This window comes from Kogia breviceps, chromosome 14 (assembly GCF_026419965.1).
Source record: "Kogia breviceps isolate mKogBre1 chromosome 14, mKogBre1 haplotype 1, whole genome shotgun sequence".
Taxonomy (NCBI): Eukaryota; Metazoa; Chordata; class Mammalia; order Artiodactyla; family Physeteridae; genus Kogia; species Kogia breviceps.
This window is the reverse complement of record NC_081323.1, coordinates 29,826,597-29,846,791: the sequence shown is the minus strand read 5'-3', so window position 1 is coordinate 29,846,791 and position 20,195 is coordinate 29,826,597. Positions and strand designations below refer to the sequence as shown.

General features: G+C 48.1%; 1 protein-coding gene across 13 annotated transcripts in view; it reads left to right on the top strand.

Moving 5' to 3' along the window:
• Positions 1 to 20,195, top strand: part of RALGAPA2 (Ral GTPase activating protein catalytic subunit alpha 2) — a 285,244-nt gene that overhangs the window by 252,397 nt on the left and 12,652 nt on the right. For 7 of the 13 annotated variants that reach the window (XM_067013807.1, XM_067013804.1, XM_067013803.1 and 4 more), the window contains 2 exons: positions 10,562 to 10,683; positions 14,146 to 14,205. In XM_067013807.1, coding sequence (XP_066869908.1) covers positions 10,562 to 10,683; positions 14,146 to 14,156 — 133 coding nt within the window. In that variant the 3' untranslated portion in view covers positions 14,157 to 14,205. Of the gene's footprint in view, positions 1 to 10,561; positions 10,684 to 14,145; positions 14,206 to 20,195 lie in introns of those variants that run through there. The other 6 variants (XM_067013805.1, XM_067013802.1, XM_059038836.2 and 3 more) reach the window with 1 other exon arrangement.

Below are 20,195 nucleotides of genomic sequence, written 5' to 3'. Positions count from 1 at the left end.
CTGCTGTCCTCAGTTTCCAGGTCGCTTGCATTTGGTAAACCCCTAACTTTTCTTAGAGTTACTTCTTGTCATTTGATAATTTGGTATGAAGATGAGTATCTTCCTGGAAAACTCAGATGCCATTAAGCTATAATTATTTCGCAGAGATATAGAAATACTATTTTCTGTTTTCAGATACAGTCTTATTTATCGTTTTTAAATAGAGCTCAGTGTTTTTAAACATCATAAAAAGGAGTATTTCCTCAAAATTGTTTTTGGAAATGAAAACTCAAGAAAATCTGTACAGAGCTTGGTGCAAATACTTGGGACTGCAAAATTTAATTCTGCCTGAGCCCACCCTGACTTCGTCTGGGCCCAGTAGTTGGTGATGGACAACAGTTGAGAATATTTCAGGAAGGTTATAACCAGAACATCTGCCACAGAAGACGGTTTTTGTCCTTTTTGATTTTGTTCTCTTATCTATCATGTATCATCATGAATCCATTTTACTTTTAGAATCAACCCGGATAGAAACCAATCCATAGGTCACATGGAACTGGCTTTCTTCTCCATAGTGAGAGTGGTTGAGGACTAAATATTGGATGATTTAGTTCATATTACATTGCACTAAATAATACCTGTCACATATATTGTTTAATAACTTGTCCCTTACAGTCAGCGATGATAAAGTTAGAGTTTAAAATCCACGTGTACTGCTATTTAATTGTCGACCCTTTTTATTCCTTGCCGCAAAGAGAGTCTAAGACAGAGACAGTTCCGCATTTCTAATTGTTTTCCATTTGGTTGTAACTTCGTGGATATTAAACGCCAACAAATTGTCAGCAGCGGTCACTTCTGTAACTGACGTTGAGAGCACACCGTATCTCTGGGCTGAGTGAGAATCTGTGAAAGAGAAACAGTTCAGGTGACACTGACTCCCTTCCACCCAGAAACCAAGTTATTAGCATCAGCCTGGCCGACTGTGGTCCGTACTGATCAGTCACTTCTTCGGTCGTTTCATCAGCGAAGCAGCCACGGGGTCTCTTCTGTCTCTGCTCATTCACTCGACAGTGCGGCCTCTAGATGGGAAAGAGGCCAAACACCTGTTTTTCTTGTCACTTACGTTTTTACTGAGGTGAGGCTTGGAGGAACGGTGTCACGGGGCCCTTTCTTGCCTGGTGATTTACGGAAGGTGAGACACACGGGGCGCTGGGGAGGATGGAAATGGAAAGCGCGTGACTGAGGGTGTGCTCCTCCCACATCGATCCCTGTGAAGAGCTGATGTGAACATTCCTAATCAAACTGTACATCAGTCCCTCGCACCCTCGGAGCACCTCCCATCCTAAGAGCAAGACCTTCCTTTCCCTACGCCTATGAGAGCAGACCTCCAAAAGTCTGTAATTTAATAGCCTGAAGAAAATCTATTTTTCCCCATTTCCATTTACCCTGGTCATTTCCTCAGAATTATTCTTAAACTTGGTTAAATGTGTCTTTTCTCCTTTCTTAGCAGTGGTGCGCTGTTTCCTCTCCAGGAGTGTACCGTTAGGGTCTGAAACCTAATGTAATATCTTATGTGTTTAATTTCCTTTTCCTAAACATCTATCTCTTTGGCTACATTGTTCAGTGAAATCGTCCTCTTTATCCGTTTCCAGGCTGTGACATTTACTTTGAATGATTCATTTATTTGGGGTCTTAAAGAGTCCTCGAATTTAAATGTGCATTATATTTGAAAGACAAACAAAATCTTTGTAAAAATGATGTATGGCTTTAGGCTGTACCTGGCACCTGCTCCTGTCTTGATTTATTATGGAATTTCATCCATTTATTTCGGATTATCAAATGCCAGCCCAGCCCACCTGTGGAGTATCCTTCCCTCCGGATGGCAGGTACCAGGAAAGAGGTTAAGGGAGCAGACCTGAGACGTGAGCGGAGGCCCCCCCCCCCAGAAACGCTTGGCCCTGGGCTCCTGCCCTCCCTCTCCCATTGTGTTGTTCCCTCCTCCGTGCCCTCTTCCTGCTCCTGCTTCCTGGCCTCTGCCGCCACTCTGAAGTGGGGTGGGGGGGAGTTCCCAGTGTGCGTCCTCCCCTGGTCTCCTCCAGGACCGGCTCCAAGTCCGCAACTCGGGGCTGTTCATCTCCAGCCCAGGCCTCTGCCGAGCCTCTTCCCCAGCTCTGCTCCCCTGAAGCCTTCAGGCCCTGCATACTCCCATCCCCTCTCCATCCTCTGCATCGGCGTCTGCACCTGAGCCACGGTCCCGTGGTCTGGCCAGAGCAAGTGTCCCCACGTTGGCCAGAGCGTCCTGCGCTCCACAGCACCTCTACTCCCCTCCACCTCTGCTCTCCAGAGGCCCGCATCTCCTCCCTCTTTCTCACTAGTCGCCCTTCCTCTGGGCCCTTCCACACACGCCCCTCCCCTTGTTCCATCCCCACTGACGCGCCCCGCCCCATGGCCTCTCAAGTACAGAGTAGACCTGGCTGCTGTTGCAGAACCTCCAGCGGTGGTTCTCCCAGGGGCTGGAGACCCTGCGCTCCTCCCATCACCACAGGCCCTCAGGGATCCCCTCCACCTGCTGGGTCCCTGTGCGCTATGCAGGTCCTGCCCCGCCTGGCAAGTGATGAGTTTGTGGCTGTCTTTTCAGATAAGCTGTGGGTACCGTGAGGGACAACACTGTCTCTTTTTGTCCCTGGTCTCTCCAACTCCTAGAAGAACCCCTGGCACACGGTTCAGGGATCTTCCGTGAATAAACGCCACCTTTTAGCATGGCCAGGCCACCTTTCCACTTGTTCTGGATTGTGGTCAGTGAGGACCTTTTTATCAGAAGACCTTCCCCACAATGCATCGCATGTGCCGTGTACTCAGAGGCATTTGGGGGGACGGTTTTTCATTGAGGTATAATTCACATACCCTAAAATTCAGTGGTTTTTAGTCTCTTCACCAGACTGTCCGATTCCAGAGCATTTCTGTACCCCCGTCCCCATCGGTAGTCACTCCTCATCCCCTTCTCCCCCAGTCTCTGGCAATCACTAATTTCTTTTCTGTCTGTGGGTTTTCTTATTCTGGACATTTATAGGAATGGGTTCACATAGTGCGAGGCCTTTTGTATCTGGCTTCTTTCGCGTAGCATAGTTCCCTTCTCAAGTTTCACTCATGTTGTAGCATGTTCAGTATTTTATTCCCTTTTTATGAATATACGAATAATATTACATTGTCGTAAGTTTATGGACAGTTGGGCTATTTCCACTTAGGGGCTATTACGAATAGTACTGTTGTGAACATTTGTGTCCACATTTTTGTGTGAAGGTATATTTTCAGTTCTCTTGGGTACATACCTAGAAGTACACACCTAGGATTTCCTGGATCATATGTGTAACTTTATGGGAAACTTCCAAACTTTTCTCCAGTGGCTGCACCCTTTTACTTTCCCTCCAGTGTCTCCGCATCCGCACCAACACTTGTACATTCCTGTCCTTTTGATCATAACCATCTCAGTAGGTGTGAGGTGCTATCTCACTGTGGTTTGATTTCCATTGCCCTGATGACTAAAGGATGCTGAGCATCTTTTCATGTGTTTGTCAGTCATCTTCTTTGGAGAAATGTCTATTTAATTGTGCTGTATTTTATTATTGAGTTATAAGTATTTTTATATATTCTGAATATGAGACGCTTATCAGGTAAATGATTTGCAAATACATTCTCTCATTCTCTGGGTTGTGTCTTCGCTCACTTGATACAGTCCTTTGAAGCACAGAAGTTTTTATTTTGATAAAGTCTAATGTTCCTATTTTTATTTGGGTTGCTTGTGTTTTTGGTGTCATACCTAAGACCAGTAGCATTTTAAAGCTTTATCCTTTGGTCAATATTCAAAACATCACCTCAGAAATGAAAATGTGTTACTATCATCCTCAGCATCTATTCCAAAAGCTCCTGGTTGTGGGCCCAACAGAAGACATCAGCTCATTCATTTCCTAGTTTTGTAAACTATCCTTAGCCATTCTTCCTCAGAGCTCAGAGTCTGCCACTGTGGGCTCATCATCTTCCTAGGTTTAAAATATATCTGTGGATATATTCAGGGGCGCTTTCCTGCATCCACAGCTGTCCTAAGTAATCTCCTTCTCCCCGGGTTTCGGTGAGCCCGGGGTCTGTCCTTGTGTGAGGAGTGTCCACTCTCTCACCTATATCTCTTCCTCCCGCGGTCACCGAGGAGGCTGCTTCCTCCCTGCCTCTGTTCTACACCCTCTTCCTTCCAAGTCAGGGGCGTCAACCAACCTGACCCGTTCTCTGTCAAGACCATTCTCAGAGTTTCCGGTCATTTCACATTTGCACTTGCCCAACATACATATGTCATTCACTTCTGAAATTAGGCGAAGAATAAGTCTAAAATATTAAGACGTTTGTAGAAGCCCGTTGCTTGAATATAGAGATGCAAGTTAGCATCAGCCTTCAAACCTCGAGGGTGCTCTGGACTTGCCTCAGTGCTGGCAGATCTTCTAAGGGTGAGCAAAACGCCTCGGGAAGACACTTCTGCTCCCGTGCCTCAGACCATGCAGGCCTCCAGTGACCCAACCCATCCTTTTAGTTGCACCCCTCGCCCCTCCTGCTGCCCTGTGGCTCCAGCCTCCTTCCCCTGAAACTCCCCGTGCTCCTTCCAGCTCCTGACTCCTGGTGCCAGAAATGCTCTTATCATCCCTCCTCCCGGCCCTCACAGTGGTTAACCCCTTCCCTGCCACCTCTTCAGAGAGCCTGCCCCTCTTGTCCCTATGTTCTACCTGGCACTAACGTGAGGACAGTGGGCCTTAGCCTGCAGGCTTGTCCCTGCTGGAACACAGGCTTGGCAAGGACGGGGACAGCATCTCTGTCCTCTCAGTTGCATGCCAATCACCGGGCTCACGTGGGCACTCAGTACTCATTTCTTGAATGGGTGAACACTTGTGTGAAGGTGGACTTGCTTTTTGGAAAGGGCAAAGTCACTCGAGATCAGGTTTTCAAAGCAGAGTGAGAAGATATGCAGAAATCATACGCATGGGTCCACGGATATCTGTAACATTTTGACCACTCTCTAGTTCAGCCCATTCTGTCATCCTTGATGCATAGCAATTCTAGCAAAGAATTTCTGTAGGAAAACGTATTTTTTTGGCAGTCGTACCCCCAGCCCCCTGAATGGTGTGTGTATCCATGTTTGACGCAAGCTCTTTAAATCCCACCTGTCAAAGTTCTGAAAATTCTGAGCTCTAATATTTTGGCCTATTTCTGGAACTAATAAAAATAGCTAGGGAGTTCCCTGGTGGCCTAATGGTTAGGATTCTGGACTTGCACTGCCATGGCCCAGGTTCAGTCCCTGGTCAAGGAACTGAGATCCCTCAAGCCACGCACTGCAGCCAAAAAACAACAACACCAAAAATAGCTAATATTTTTAGCTAATATTAAAAAACTAACTAAAAATGGTACTGGCTGTTTTCTGCTTTCTCCGTGTCTGAATCAAATGGACTTTTCTGCCACCATTATCCCTAACAACCAACATACCTTTCCTATCCCCCCACTTTGGCTTAAAGAACCTCATTCTGTCCTTTCAGTGGGTAAGAAAGGATCCACTTGATTTGTGCTATATTCCATTGTCACCAGATGCTTATTTTTATTATGAACTATTTTACACATACTAGAAAACATATAACATTTACACCCCCATGTGCACCAACCGATGTGTTTGAGACCCTCCCATGTGCCACCTCCACCCTCGCCCCTGAGATAATGCTGGTTAGAGTTTCACTGTGTATGTGTGCATCCCTCAGCAATGTTTCACTTTGCCTGTTTTAAAATTTTGTGTAAATAGAATTTCACCGTGTGTGTTCTTCAGTAACTTGCTTTTTTCATTGACTGTTGTTTTGAGTTTCATTCATGCTAATACACAGACCTGTAGTTTATTTTCAGTGCTGTATAGCATTGCACCGTGCAGCTGCATTTATCAGTGGGCGTCCAGAGGCCCCCTCCTCCGAGGCCCTGTCCACTCTTGGGAAGTACAAAGAAGGTCCAGGCAAGAAAGGTTTCAAGGTTTGGAAAAAAGTACAATCTGCAACATAGCCTCTTTCAAACAGTTCTCTTTACTCCTTGAATTTAAAAAAAAAAAAAATTGGAGTTATCCCAAGATTTATTCCCAGATAACTTTTTGGCTTTGAATAAGCCAGAAACTGAAGTAATTGTTATTTTTATGAATGTATAAAGTCAGTATGGTCTGTGGGTATCAATGCAGCTTAAACCTATGTACGCAAGTTTCAGTTATAGGTTGACTTTTATGCCCATATATATTTAAGTCAGTTGATATATTCTCATTTGGAGTTTAATTCCCAACCTTGCATAAGATCATGAACTTAGAATTTATGTGTTTTAGAATTTAGGATATTAGCTGAAAGCAGTAAAGTTAGAAGACGCGAGTTCTAGTCCTAATTGCCCCCCTGAGTGACTGTGACTCTAGAGAAATATCACTTGAGCTCTTTGAGCATCCATTCTTGATCAGTAACATGGAGACCACAGGACTCACCCCCGCTCACATGGGTCTAGCATAAAGAAGGCTGTTGCCTAAAGCCTGACGCAGAAGACCCCCTTATTAATCCACCATGTTCTTTCTGGAAGACAAACTCATAAACCCACATTGGGGTTGAGGGGGAACAGGCAATCCACATTTATGGTGCTTCTCTTGTGTGCTGGGACCTGGGTCAGTGCTCCCTCCGATGTTTCTATCCAATCTATCTAATCTTCCCACAACCCTGAGAGCTGATGTCAGCGTCCCCACCATACACAGAAGGCAGCCGAGGCTGGGGACTGGGGAGGAGTTGGCGGGTGGGGTTCAAGCTCCAGCCCATCCTCCTGCGAAGAGCAAGCTCCTTTCTCACTGTCATGCTGCTACCGTCATTGCTAAAAATTAAAACAAATAATAATCAGAATAAATTTGGGGGCTTGGGTTTGGATTCTCAGGCTGTTGCAGCCCAGCAGAGTTTATCTTAAGGGTTTAGGAAAGTTCTCTTGGAGGTTTTTGAGGAAATGTAACCAGTGAGGACATATGGCCTCTTTATTCAAGTGGAGGAATATTGAGTAGACAGAGTAGGTCACTAAAAAACTCAAAAATATCCGGAAAGCAAGATGGATTTCTAGTTAGTAATTTGAATGTTCTCTGAATTGAGGAATCAAGGAGAAATTTTCTTTTTAAAAAGTACTGTGTGTTGTATTTAATGAGGTAATAATTCAGGACAGAATATAAGTTTCACATTTGTTAGTGGATTTGCTGAGAGCGGAAGGGCAAAGGCTGTTTTTTTTTTTTTTTTTGCGGTACGCGGGCCTCTCACTGTTGTGGCCTCTCCCGTTGCGGAGCACAGGCTCCGGATGCGCAGGCTCAGCGGCCATGGCTCACGGGCCCAGCCGCTCTGCGGCATGTGGGATCTTCCCGGACCGGGGCACGAACCCACGTCCCCTGCATCGGCAGGCGGACTCTCAACCACTGCGCCACCAGGGAAGCCCTAAAGGCTGGTTTTGAAACAGGTATTGGATGTGTGACCAGGTGCCTCTGTAGCCACCTGCTTCTGGTCAGAGGTCACTAATCATTCACTGCCTGGCATTACTTCAGCATTCAGTTCATGTCTTAACATGTCTTACACGTGAAGAGACAAACCTTATAAAGCCTTTGATGTCTAAATTATAAATGCCTTTTTGAATAGAAAGCAACTAGCGTTGAAGCCCTAAGGATGTTAGGTAAGAAAATGATGGAAGACACTGTTCCTGGTTAGTTGCCCTTACTCGTAGTGCTACTAACAAATTCCGTTAAGATCCCAGAGCTACATTTTCTTAAAGCTACTTAAGAAAAAAAAAAAAAAAAAAGATTTTGGCACGCATGAGCTCCTTGGCTGTTTCTAAATGGTGCCAGAGTTGGGGTGATGTTTGTTTTCTCTTTGTCATGGCGTTTACATGCCCTGGCTTGGGCTGTGAGTGAAAACGCATTTCATGCTCTCCTGGTCTCACCCCATTCCCTAACAGATGTTTGTCTGAGAGACGACACCCAGTTCAGCACAGTGTAGCCCAGCCTGGGGTGGGGAGTGTCTGCTCCACGTGACAGCCAGGGAAGCTTCAAGGAAGCAACCCTTCTTCCTCCAGGACCCTGTTCTGGACATGCCTTCTGTGCTCTGTCTCCCATGGTACCTCCATTGAGGAGTCAGACCATAAATATTTATTGCACCTGAGAATCGCAAAACTGGATTATTAACCCTAGAGTCCAGTGCTGGATTTGCCCTCAGGAGCCCAGATCTCTCAGCCTTGACAGGGACAAATTTATGGACAATAGGAGCGTGTCACTCAGGGCGGGGCTGCCAGGCTACCCTGCGGGTCCTGTAGGTGGTGTTGTACACGGCGTCCCTTTGTGGTGGATGGTGAGCTCGGTGAGCGTTGCGTCCACCCCTCCAGATGTGTGGCCTCCGCCTTGTCTTCAGCCCAGCGCATCCTCACGTCCGAGCACCGTGTGTGGGTGTCTGGGCACAGCAGGGCCTCGGGACCCAGCAGGACGGACCTGCAGAGGCCGAGAGCAGGCTGCACTGAGAGGGGGCCGGGAAGGGGCACTGACAGGGCCGCAGGCTCAGGTGGTCGTCAGCCGTAAGTTGAGCTCAGCTTTTTGAGTAATTTGTCACGCCTGGCTTGGCCCCTGCTGGGCCCGCACGTGCCAGTTCAGTGTCACAGTGCCTGTCCGCCAGCCGGCCGTCCAGGCCTAGCGTCCTGCTGTTCGCGGCCCAGCGGCTCGGAAGGCCGCACTCAGTGACAGCCAAGTGCTGTGCAGAATAAGCGTGTTCATAATGAGACGTGAATGGCATTAGCGGGTCCCTCCAGGCCTGGGCAGCCTGTCCGGGAAGGCGAGTCACCCGGAGTTCAGCCCACCATGCAGGCTCACGCAGCCAGGCCTCAGGATGCCGTGACCATCTCTGTAAACCATCATATATCATCAGAGGGGCCACTTTTGAACCTTTAAACTCATGTTCCTCTTTAAAAGTTGCACAGAGCCATCCTGCAGAGAAATTCTGGAATAGCACAGCCCAGGAAAGCTTTCCCCAGCGATGGGCGTGTCCTGTATCTGCACAATCCCGGCCTGTGGCCCCTGGCCACATGTGGCTGTGCATGCTTGAAATACGGTGAGCGGGACAGAAGAACCGAATTTCTATTTCTTTGTATTTATTAATTTAAATTTCAGTGTAGCTAGGCCCCTACGGCTCGTGGCTACCATGTTTGCACAGCCAGCCCTAGAATGTCTCTGGTCTCCTCCCAGGGTGAAAACCTTTCCCTGAATGTAATTAAAGGAGGAGGAGGAGGGGAAGAGCCTATCCCGGGAAACTCGTGAGCATCCTCTGCCAAAAGAATAGAAAAATATTCTCCTCTTTTAAAACACATGCTTGTCGACAGCTTATTGGAAGGGCATACTTTTCCCCAACTTAACATTTTTAAAAGAGGCCATTTTGAAAAGATCGCTTTAAAATATGGTGAGAAATGCTAGCATTACTTTTGCCCGTCTGGAGCTGCAAATAATAAACTGGCGATGACCCGCATTCCCCCTGTTCCTGGAGAATTAGCACGAAGTTCAAAACGACTAAAACATGTCTCTTAACTTTTGCGTTGATCACAGGAAGTGGGGGTAAGACATCATGCCGACTCCCCCGAGTGTTAATTCATAAAACCCTACATGTGGCACCTCCATCCGCTGTCAGATTGTCCTGACGTTATCCTGTTATTGGGAGGCATGATTCACCTTCCGAGGAAACAGAAGCCACACACAAAAGGGGAAGATTTGCTTTCTGCCCTGTGAAAGGCTGCCACACGCAGGGGTCCTATTAAGACAGCTGGAAAGTTGCTTCAGCGTGTTATGCTTCTACGTTTTATTGGTGACTGGTTTTTGATTACACATTTGAATGTGTGTGTTCCAGACTGCAGTTTTAATTAAAAGGCAATAGTCTTCTTCTTTAATATTGCATTGTGTGCTCCCTGCTAGATTCTCCCCACTTATTCTTATTTTCTAATGCTTGTGGCTTATCTCGGCTTGAGGCTCTGGTGCCCTTCAGAGCGTACCTTCCTGGCCTTCCCTCTGCACAGTGGTCTTATTTTTTAAGTCTGTGTCACCAATTATTGCTTGGAGTATCAATTCATTTTATCAGTAGGCTGAGAAGAACATTTCATCCACAGATCTAAGAAGGGGCAATCCAGAACTGTCGCACGGTTGTGGATAGAAAGGGAGGAGGCCGCTACCGATGTCTCTGTTTTTGTGTGTTCCGATCCAGTTGATGACCTTTTGCTGTGATTCTGGAACTATTGGTTTATATATTTTTTCAGTGATACTAGTTTGGGTGCAGTTGAAATCTAAGGGAAACTTAGGCCTCCAGATTGGAATGTTCTCATGAATTATGACTAATATTTAATTCTCCAACAGGATGTTCACGAACTTGCAAGGTACCTCTTCCCACACAAGTGTAAAAGATGTGTGATTGTATTTAAAACAAAGTGTACTCTGTCACTGTTCTGCGTGTCATTCTGCATGAGCACTTGTTTCCTTAACCGACTCCTGCAGCTACGAGGAGAGAGCTCTGTATCTCGAAGCAGTAATCCAGAACCATCGCGAAGTCATGACGTTTGAGGATTTCACAGCCCAGGTCTTCTCCCCGTCTTCCAGCTACTCCGTCAGCGGAACTGGTGAGTGGCCGCTTTATTCTCCCCTCGTGCCCTCCAAACGCTGGAGCCGCAGATGTACACCTGTTTTTCACAGATAAATGCTCGCAAATTTACGAAGCGCATTCTCCCCCTGAATCCACTAATGAATATCAAAAGGAGTGATGACATTCATTCTAATTTGTTTTGTATCCAAGCTGTTCGCCCCGTCCTTTTCTCCCGCCATCCTGTTAACCTCCGCATCCAGCGAGGTTAATGAACTTGTTGTCAGTCATGTGCTCTGGTTCACTTGGGGGTGTGGCTTGTTTAAGAGCGATGCCCAAATCAGCGCTTACTTGTCAAAAAAGAGTTCCTCACCGTCGAAGCCGTTGCCACTGATGCTTAATGGGGATTATGCTGCTGAGATGCTCGGGTCAGGGATTAACGCGGGAGCAATGGGAGGACAGTGTCCCTTGGCCATGGTGACAGCAGCGCGACGAGCTCGCTTTCTCTCTGGAGCAGTCTGCGTCCCAGGGACCATCCGCCGAGAGCAGCACCTGGTGTGGACCTGCTCCGACACTGGCTCACTATAGCTTTCACTTATTAGGCCAGTGGAAATTTTCAAAAATGTTGTTTTTAGGTTTTACTCTTTTCATATTTCCAATTTAAGTAAGAAAAAATAATATGTGCTGGCACTTAAACTGATGATATGATTACTGTGGGGTTTCTTTTTCCCAAAGAGTAGAATGACTTGTAAATTTCTGTATGTAATTACAGATTAATTGCCTCTCAGAAAGCAAATAGGATATGGAGTCAATGCACGTTGAAATCCTTGATGAGGGGCTTCCTTCCTCTTCCACTAGGGCGGGCACAACTGTTAGAGGGCCTAATAGATTTCTACCCTGTGTCCGTCGCCTCTGATCGCTGCCTGGCTTCTCGCATCCTGACTTGTTAACAAATATCTTACACACAAAGTGAAAAAAATTAAATTCGGTGAAATAAATCACTTACAAATAAAATCAGCCATGCATCATTGTTGAGCATCGTTGGCTCCAGTCCTGGCCTCCCCGAGCTTTGTTGGGAGATAAGAGGGAGAGGCTGGCCCCGCACGGGGAGCCAGGAGCAGCAGGCAGAAGGCCTGGGAGATAAGCGGCCATGGAGGTGCGGGAGCCGCGAGATTAACATAATCACGCCTCTGCTTCCCTGGCGAGGCGTCCAGAAACACAGGGATGGCCTCTATTGATCTTTGTTGAACTGGAATACTAAGCAACGTGAGGAAAGCTTATAACTTAAAGCTTTGATTAATGTTTCTTACATTAAAAAAGTAGAACAGCTGTGAATTGAATTCTTTTATACACTCTGCCAACATTCTATCTAAAACCAAAAAAAAAAAAAAAAAACCAAAAATCGGTTTCAAGGGAAATGAAGATTTCATACCCAGTCTGGCTAGAGGTTTAAAATCACTTCTAATTTATAGGTGACAGAACATGAAGGATCTACAGCAAAGCTAGTTTTTTAAAGATCTCATTCAGCTTTTTCCCATCCTCATGAAGTACTGGGACTGAAGTTTTTAGTGCAGCATAGTTTTGTTTTGTTTTTTAATCTCGAGAAGCCTTTTTGTTTTTTAAAATTAAAAGAAATTAAGTCATAACTAGATGTTTCCACTTCTTAACTTTTATGTTCTTAAGGCTCTTGATTAAGATGTTATTGAAACCAATATTGATGAACTTTATTTTCTATGTATATTTTAGTCTCTATATACATTAATTTGCTCTTTCCCAGAAGTTCATAATTATTTAAAGCAGTGCAAATGAGTCCATGTGCAGGCAACATCTTAAGTGAGCCTCTAGGAGTGATTTGGGGTTTTTAAGACCTGCCGTTTGGAGACAGGCTGCTATAAGAATGTCACTGAACAGATAAAGGTTCTGACAGCTCGTTAAGAGTGGGCATGGGAACCTGTATGAAAGGAACATGAAACCAAAGATGAGATATCAAGACAGATGCCAGTCCTTCCTCTTTTCAAATTATTGACAGCAGTATCCCATGTCATGACATGCAGCGTTCAGGGTATTCCGTGTGGAGTGATAACATTTTTTACACATACAGTACCAACCCACGAGCGCGATTATAAATCTGGGCTTAATGTTCTCTTTCAACGCTTTGCATATCTGCCCACGACAACCATCAGGAAAGAGCTAGAAATGAACTTGAACTTTGCCCAGGAATCTGAGAGGTACATTTCTGTCCCATTTACAGGCCCACTTTCAGAACCACATCCTCATTTTCAGACCAGTTTTGCTTTTGAGAAATCCCTATTCCCTGTTGGTTACCACTTTGACGGATGAAAACATTTTTCACTGTGTTTTACTTTCCTGGGACAAGTACAGTCAAACCCAGATGAGCCAGGCAGCTTAAACTAAGAAACTGAGGTGAGGTCTGCTCTTCCAAGCGACAAGCCAGCTGGAAAAATTGACCCTGAGCGGCTTAAGCTCCCACAGCGCTCTTAGGATCTGATCACACCATTTCGGCAGCGGTGTCTTCAGAGCAGGGCCTCAGGCCCCCGCTCACAGGCACAGTCTGAGGAACTCGGGGCTCAGATCTTCTTTGTGTCCTTGCAACAGGGCCTTGTGGTCAAGCACAGGGACAGTGGCCTGAACACTGTGTTCAGCCCACACTGCACCCTGGGAAATGCCTCCCCTTCTCCCCAGGCTCCCCTACCTCAGCACTGACACCTGTCACCCAGGGCAGCCCAGAGGGGCATCGGGACTCACTGTCGACCCCAGGACGTAGGATCTTCTATTGTTAGGCTAACAAGTGGGTGCTCAGCTTATTAAAAGAGGTTCAAAACAACTATTTTCCCAGTCAGAAAAATGTTATTTTAAACACCTCCTGCCCTGTATCTCTTCTGCCCATTACTCATGTTGATAATGCCCAGAGCATAAAAGGTATTTGAGCTGACTTTCCACCCAGCTCTGTAGTTTGCATCTCTTTTGACTCCTTCCTTATTGACCAGCAATTTCTAAAAGGTGGCCGGTGATAAAATACGGGCTTCAGTGAACACACACACACACACACACACACACACACACACACACACACACACGTACATATCTATGTTTTATGCGTGTATTTATATGTGCATTTCACACACACACACACACACACACACACACACACACACACACACACACACACACGGGGGTGAGAGACTAAGTTTGTGTTTTCAAGCATGTTTCCAGGCAAGGGGGCGGCAGAGAGGCCTTTAAAGAGTTAACTGGAAGGGGAGGGACTGATGTAATCACTGCAGCTCATAGCCAAGTGCATCTGTTCACCATGAGGTCATTCTTCTGCATGCTAATGATTTGGAAAATCAAGTCTAATGCTTGACATTATCGGAAAGGCTATAAATAGTACAAATCTTTACTTTTTCGAAGCTGCTCTTATAAACTAAAGGAGAAAAAAAAAAAGAGGGACTTCAGCTTGGACTTGAGATTTTATTTTTTCCAGATCTACTTTAAAGATCGTGTCTAGACCTTAAAGTCTTGGAGGAATCCACTTATGTCTGTTGACAAATGAATCCCCAAATCACTATTGCAGTCACAGCTAGCAATTTGGGAGTGGAGGACTATTGGCATGTGTACTTTGATGTCTGATTGTAAGCATTTTCAAGTACCTTGCTCAGAAGTTGACAAAGATGGGTTTTTCTTAAAGAATGCCTAAAAGGAGGTTCAATGAGGGGTCCTTCTCAGGAAACATGAGTTGACCGCGTTTGCTGAAGATGGCTTTCTGCTTTCACGTTGCTGTCGGGAGCCAGCAGAAGGGAGCACAGCTCTTTGTTTATTTGTTAGCCCTGCAGAAACACATCTGATTTCTCCAGATCTGGTCGGAAGCAGTTCCTCCTTCACAATAGGCTGGATTGTAAAGGCTCCAGGATTTAGAGCAAGTGGAAGGAAGTTCCTCACCAGGCCCCATCAGACTCCGCCACTTTTCGTGTAGGTCGTATTTGGAGCTTAAACCCCATTAGCCTGAGTCGGTGTCAGGCTGCTGCCCCCGCTGCAGCTGCTGTGCAAGGACGGCAGACTTGCATCTGCACGCCCAGGAGGTTGCACTCTTGGAAAGGCTTATTGTGCTCACCTACCTGACGAAAAAGACTTGTCATTCTTTGCTACGACAAAATCACTGTTTTAAGTTCGCAGAAGCTATCAGAAGACCCCGCCTGGGATCACTGGGTCATCCTGGCGGCCAGTAAGTGTACCCGTGAGACTGCAGATGTGTTACACATCGGCCCCAAAGTGAACCTGGCATGTGGATGCTACACAGCCGGATAGCCTACCCGCCTTTGCCTCGAGGAGGAAGCTGCACCCAGCTCTCACTTGCTAAGAACCCCGATGGCAGGTGTCCTAGCCCTTCTGCAGTGACCCCGTCATGGCCATTTGCTGGGCGGTAAGCCATCAAGTCAGTCGGCGGAAACAGCACAAGGTGGAACTAACTCTAACCCCCCAAAGATGAAAGGTTTTCCCTGTTCGATGAGGGTGGTCACTTCACGGATTCATTCGATATGTCCCCCTCTTTCTCTCCCTCCCTCCCTGTAAAAGTGGTCTGAATAAGGTTTTGCTGGATAGCACTTCTTGTGTATTCGCCTTCCTCATAAATTTGCTGAAACCAGCCAAGAGCATCGTAGAACGTAAAGCTAGAAGGGGCTTCAGGAGACCCCACGTCCAGCCCCTCACATTCTGATAAGCTGCACCAGCAACGAGGAACGACCCGGGGCACCAGCCTCAGCCCCTCCACCCTCTTCTCCTCCTCGCTGTGAGGTCAGCACACTTGTCAGGACAGCATCCCAGGCTCAGAGGGTGCCCGCTTCCCTCGGCCCCCACTGCCCTGGGTAGTTTGTCACCTAACACTGGTTGTTGGTGACCTTGGTCACAGAGCTCCTGACCAGCCAGTGAGAAGGGAGTTTTTCAGTTTAAACAACCCATGCAGGGAGTTTTTCAGTTTAAACAACCCGTGCAGCCTCTCTGGGAGGGGAGAAGCGAACACTGTCTCAGCGTGTCTTTTGTAACCGAGCCTGCTGGGGAAAGCTATTTCTCCCTCTTTGTGGTCCTTCAGCAAGTCTTGATGAGATAAGAGTGGGGTTTGTGAAAGACGTTGACAGGACCGCAGGAACTGGGGCTCCCAGCGCATGCTCTGTGATGCCATGTGTTCTGTTCAGTCCTGTCACGGTGGCAGTTTCTGCGTTGGTTGGCCAGTATGCCCGTGGGACTGTGAGGGTCTATGGGGTCACCTAGCAGCTGTAGCTACAGAATCCTTCTAACCGACCACATCGAACAGATCAGGGAACTGAAGCCCAGAGTATGCCCGGCTTCATGTAGTCAACAGACGCACATCAGATGCTCCCAGGTGCCCGGGTAGGTCAAGCTCCAGGGCTCCAGGGGGCCGTCCCAAGGCCGCGAGGGGCTTCAACGTTCTGGGGGTGCTAGGAACACAGCAGGATCCGAGCCCCGAGTACTGGAGTGGAGGCAGAAGGCGGAGCCGTCAGCAAGCCTCGGGCCACCCTTCGTGTCCCGGGGTTTGTATTTTCCTCCCTTGGTGCTGGATACAGTGCGGGCTGGCCTGCCCTTGCTCCGTCCTCAGGTCCCACTGTCTTCCTGTCCCCCGACCCCATGCTCAACACTGGCCAGAACCTTCCAGTTCCAGCCTGGAGCCAGCCTCCCCAGCTGCAAGGGGGATGTGTCCTATCAGAGGGCCAGGCTCTGATGTCCTCTTTGTCCAGCCTGTGGCCTCGGTCAAGTTCATGTTGCTCTGCAGCCCATAGTCCAATTCTGTAAAATGGGTCTAACAGCAGTACCTTCTACATAGTACCCAATAATATGAACTGAAGGGCATTCGTAAGGCTCAACAAGTTAGTATGTGTAAGGGGCTGAGGATAGGGCCCGGCGCATGGGAGCCCTCCACAGACGTCCGCTCGGCGGTCCCCTCACCACCCCGCCAGTCTGGGTTTTTCCTCACTCTGTCCTGTGCCACCCTCTTCCCTCCTGTTTCCACGTGGAACTTGTGCCTCCTTGTTCCTCCTCTTGTCCTGGAGTCCCCTCCGCCTGTGTTGGCCTGTCTCTTGGGGGGGGGGGCATGCAAACGGGGCCACTACCCATGAGATGCTGGCCAAACATCCCACCTGTGGGGACTGTCCCAGATGTCAGAGCCACAGCTACAGAGCAGGACAGCCCAGAACTATACTCAGGCCATCCACAAGTGTCCCCCAAATACAAGTTCTCTGATGGTGCTGTCCGTTCAAGAGCTCGGGGCCACCCACTCTGCCCGCAGCACGCTGGGCTGCATCTGAGCTGCGTTGCCACCTGGCCTGAGAACCACCAACCACCCCGCAGGGGCTGTGAGAGCCAGCCCCTCCCTCCCTCCCACGTCACCAGTCGCCTCAGCCTGACCCCTGTACATATGACACTTCTTTAAAAACTTAAAATGTATCTTCTTGGAAAGATGATAAAGCGTCCATAGGAATTTTTTTAACCCATAATCCCATACCTGAACCCAGTGGTGCTGGCTCAGCTGTGCACTGGGTCACCCTTGAAGCCATACCATCCAGATGGTCCCTCCACCAGAGATTTGGATTTTTTGGTCTGGGCATGGGGACTTTCCTTTAAAAACGAAGCGGTGCTGAGAACCACTGTCCCGCACGAAGGGAATTCTGTGATATTTCCATCCTCGGTCCAGCTCCCTTTAACTTATCTCACTTCTTGATTTTTCTCAGCACATGGAAGGAAGGCTTTGTCTTGTGTGTGTTTCTTCTATCTATAATGGGCTGTAATTTCTTTAAAGAATGATGCATAATTTTCTTTCTTACGTCATATGCAACAGGATTGCAGTAGAAAGGCAGGCAAGAAGGAGTCTCGCTGTTGCTTTAAGGGGTCCAGGTGTCTCTAGACCACAGATGTGTGTGAGGCCTGATGCAGGAGCCAGAACAAACACCTGTAATTGGCTGTCATTCTCCACCCCCCGGCCTTCCCGGTCTCCTAGTGACAGTGGACCGGTGAAGAGCACCAGGGCCCAACCCGGGTGTGGAGCAGGCAGGGCAGCCAGCAGCCTGGTTACTGCACAGACTGGGTAACGCAGTTGGAATAAGTGAAACTTGGTTAGGATGCTTTCCTAAGTGATATTGACGGTTTTAAAGAGAATTTTTGACTACCCTGTTTCGCACCACATTTTGCCTCGTGCTTCCCTATTTCCTCTAAAACTTCCTTACTCTCCCTGGTGTCAGCTCCAGAAGAGGGAAGCAAGAGATGAGACAAACATCTGTTCCACTTGATCGAATAGAAAACAATGTTACCCTCTCGCAGCCGCCCCTGAGCAGGATTCTGCTGGGCGTTTCAGGGGAGCACAGAGGGCTCTGGAGACCCTGCAGTCTGTCTCTCCCCTTCCCTCCTGGAGCTTGAACTCTTGTTAGGGAAAAGCAGACACTCACGAATCACCAAAACTGGCTACTTATTAATAAGCGCAGATCAGTTAGCTCCAAACCACAACTACATGTCACAGAGGTTTATCAAAAAAACAAGAGGGCTTCCCTGGTGGCGCAGTGGTTGAGAGTCCGCCTAACGATGCAGGGGACACGGGTTCGTGCCCCGGTCAGGGAAGATCCCACATGCCGCGGAGCGGCTGGGCCCGTGAGCCGTGGCTGCTGAGCCTGCGCGTCCCGAGCCTGTGCTCCGCAACGGGAGAGGCCACAACAGGGAGAGGCCCGCGTACCGCAAATAAATAAATAAATAAAAATTAAAAAAAAAAAAAAAAAGATATTTAGTCAATGGTTTGGGTCAGTGGTTGAGATTTCCCTGAGCCGGCCTTGCCGTCTGCTTCGTGAGCCTGGAAGGAATGGAAACTTACCTGATGTGTGTCAGTTGCCCCACTCAGCGTCCTGCTGGTCAGCCTGTAAGTTTCCCACTGTGGCAGAGATGGGGTCTCTGAGAACTGGAAGGCCCGTGGACAAGAGAATGAGATGCAGAGAGGAAGAAACCAGTCCTTCAGAGCCAGCGTGGGGTGGGGGGCGGGACCCTCCTGCCCCGGGCAGTTAGACGCAGAGGCTGGTCCCAGGTTCTCGGGAAAAGGCAGGACCCAAGACGATTCATTCCAGAGTATCAACATGACATTTAACGTGTTCCTTTGGAAGAACTTAAAGCTGCTGCTTTTTCTGTGAAATGCTGCCTTAGGTTTGCCCTGGTTTCTCAGTCTTGCAGGGTTTTAAGTGCAAATGGCACCCTCCTCCTGCCTCACTGTTAATTATGGCCCCGGGGACAGACAGCAGTTGCCAGGAGATGGCCAGCAGGTACCAAGAATTTTTCTCACAGACAGTTTTTGGAAAAGACTCTTAAAGCTTATTTGCAATAACCTAGAGAAATTGTTTCAGAAGAGTCTGGAGCTCCTGACACCACAGGTTCACATGCCTTGTGAGCCATGGCTGGGGCCCTCACCTCCAGAAGGTTCTAGCAGGTGGAACACAGATAGCCTCGGCTGTCAGGGTGGGTTCCTGGAAGCCTCGATGGTTTTGCCTGAATTTCTATTTAGCAACAACCAAAGCAGAAGCCAAATGGGACCTCTCTTAGTAACATTACAGACAGCTGAAGAAAAAAAGGAAGAATATATTATACCCTCCTTTTTCTGAAGAATATATGATGATAACCAGGAAATAAACCTCTAAATAGCATAGTAAAGAGAAAAACTGGTTCCTCTTTTCCCATTGGCCTTTAAAGTCCCTTGAAAGGCTTTAAAGAAATCCCTTAAAAATAGGGAACATGCCTGTCAACTTTGTAAAAAAAATTTTTTTTTTTTTTTTTTTTGCGGTACAAGGGCCTCTCACTGCTGTGGCCTCTTCCATTGTGGAGCACAGGCTCCGGACGCGCAGGCTCAGCGGCCATGGCTCACAGGCCCAGCCGCTCCGCGGCATGTGGGATCTTCCCGGACCGGGGCATGAACCCACGTCCCCTGCAACTGCAGGCGGACTCTCAACCACTGCGCCACCAGGGAAGCCCATGCAATCTTTTTTAAAAAAAATTTTTACAGGGCTAATGCAATCTTTTTAAAAAAATTTTTTTACAGGGCTTCCCTGGTGGTGCAGTGGGGTTGAGAGTCCGCCTGCCGATGCAGGGGACACGGGTTCGTGCCCCGGTCCGGGAAGATCCCACATGCCGCGGAGCGGCTGGGCCCGTGAGCCACGGTCGCTGAGCCTGCGCGTCCGGAGCCTGTGCTCCGCAATGGGAGAGGCCACAACAGTGAGAGGCCTGTGTACCGCAAAAAAAAACAACAAAAAAAAGCAGGGGTGGGGTGCACTTGAAATGGGGTGGCAGCGGCAGCCTCTCCAAGACGGTGATGTTTGCAGGAAGCCTTGAGGGAGACAAGGGAGAGGGAGCCATTTTGAATGTGGGGGAAGCAGTCCGGGCAGAGGGTACAGCAAGAGCAAAGGCCCTGAGGCAGGAGCTCTCCTGGCCCATGTGAGGAGCAGCGAGGAACCCAGTGAGGTGGGGATGGAAGAGGAGGAGGATGGTCAGAGTGGCCCT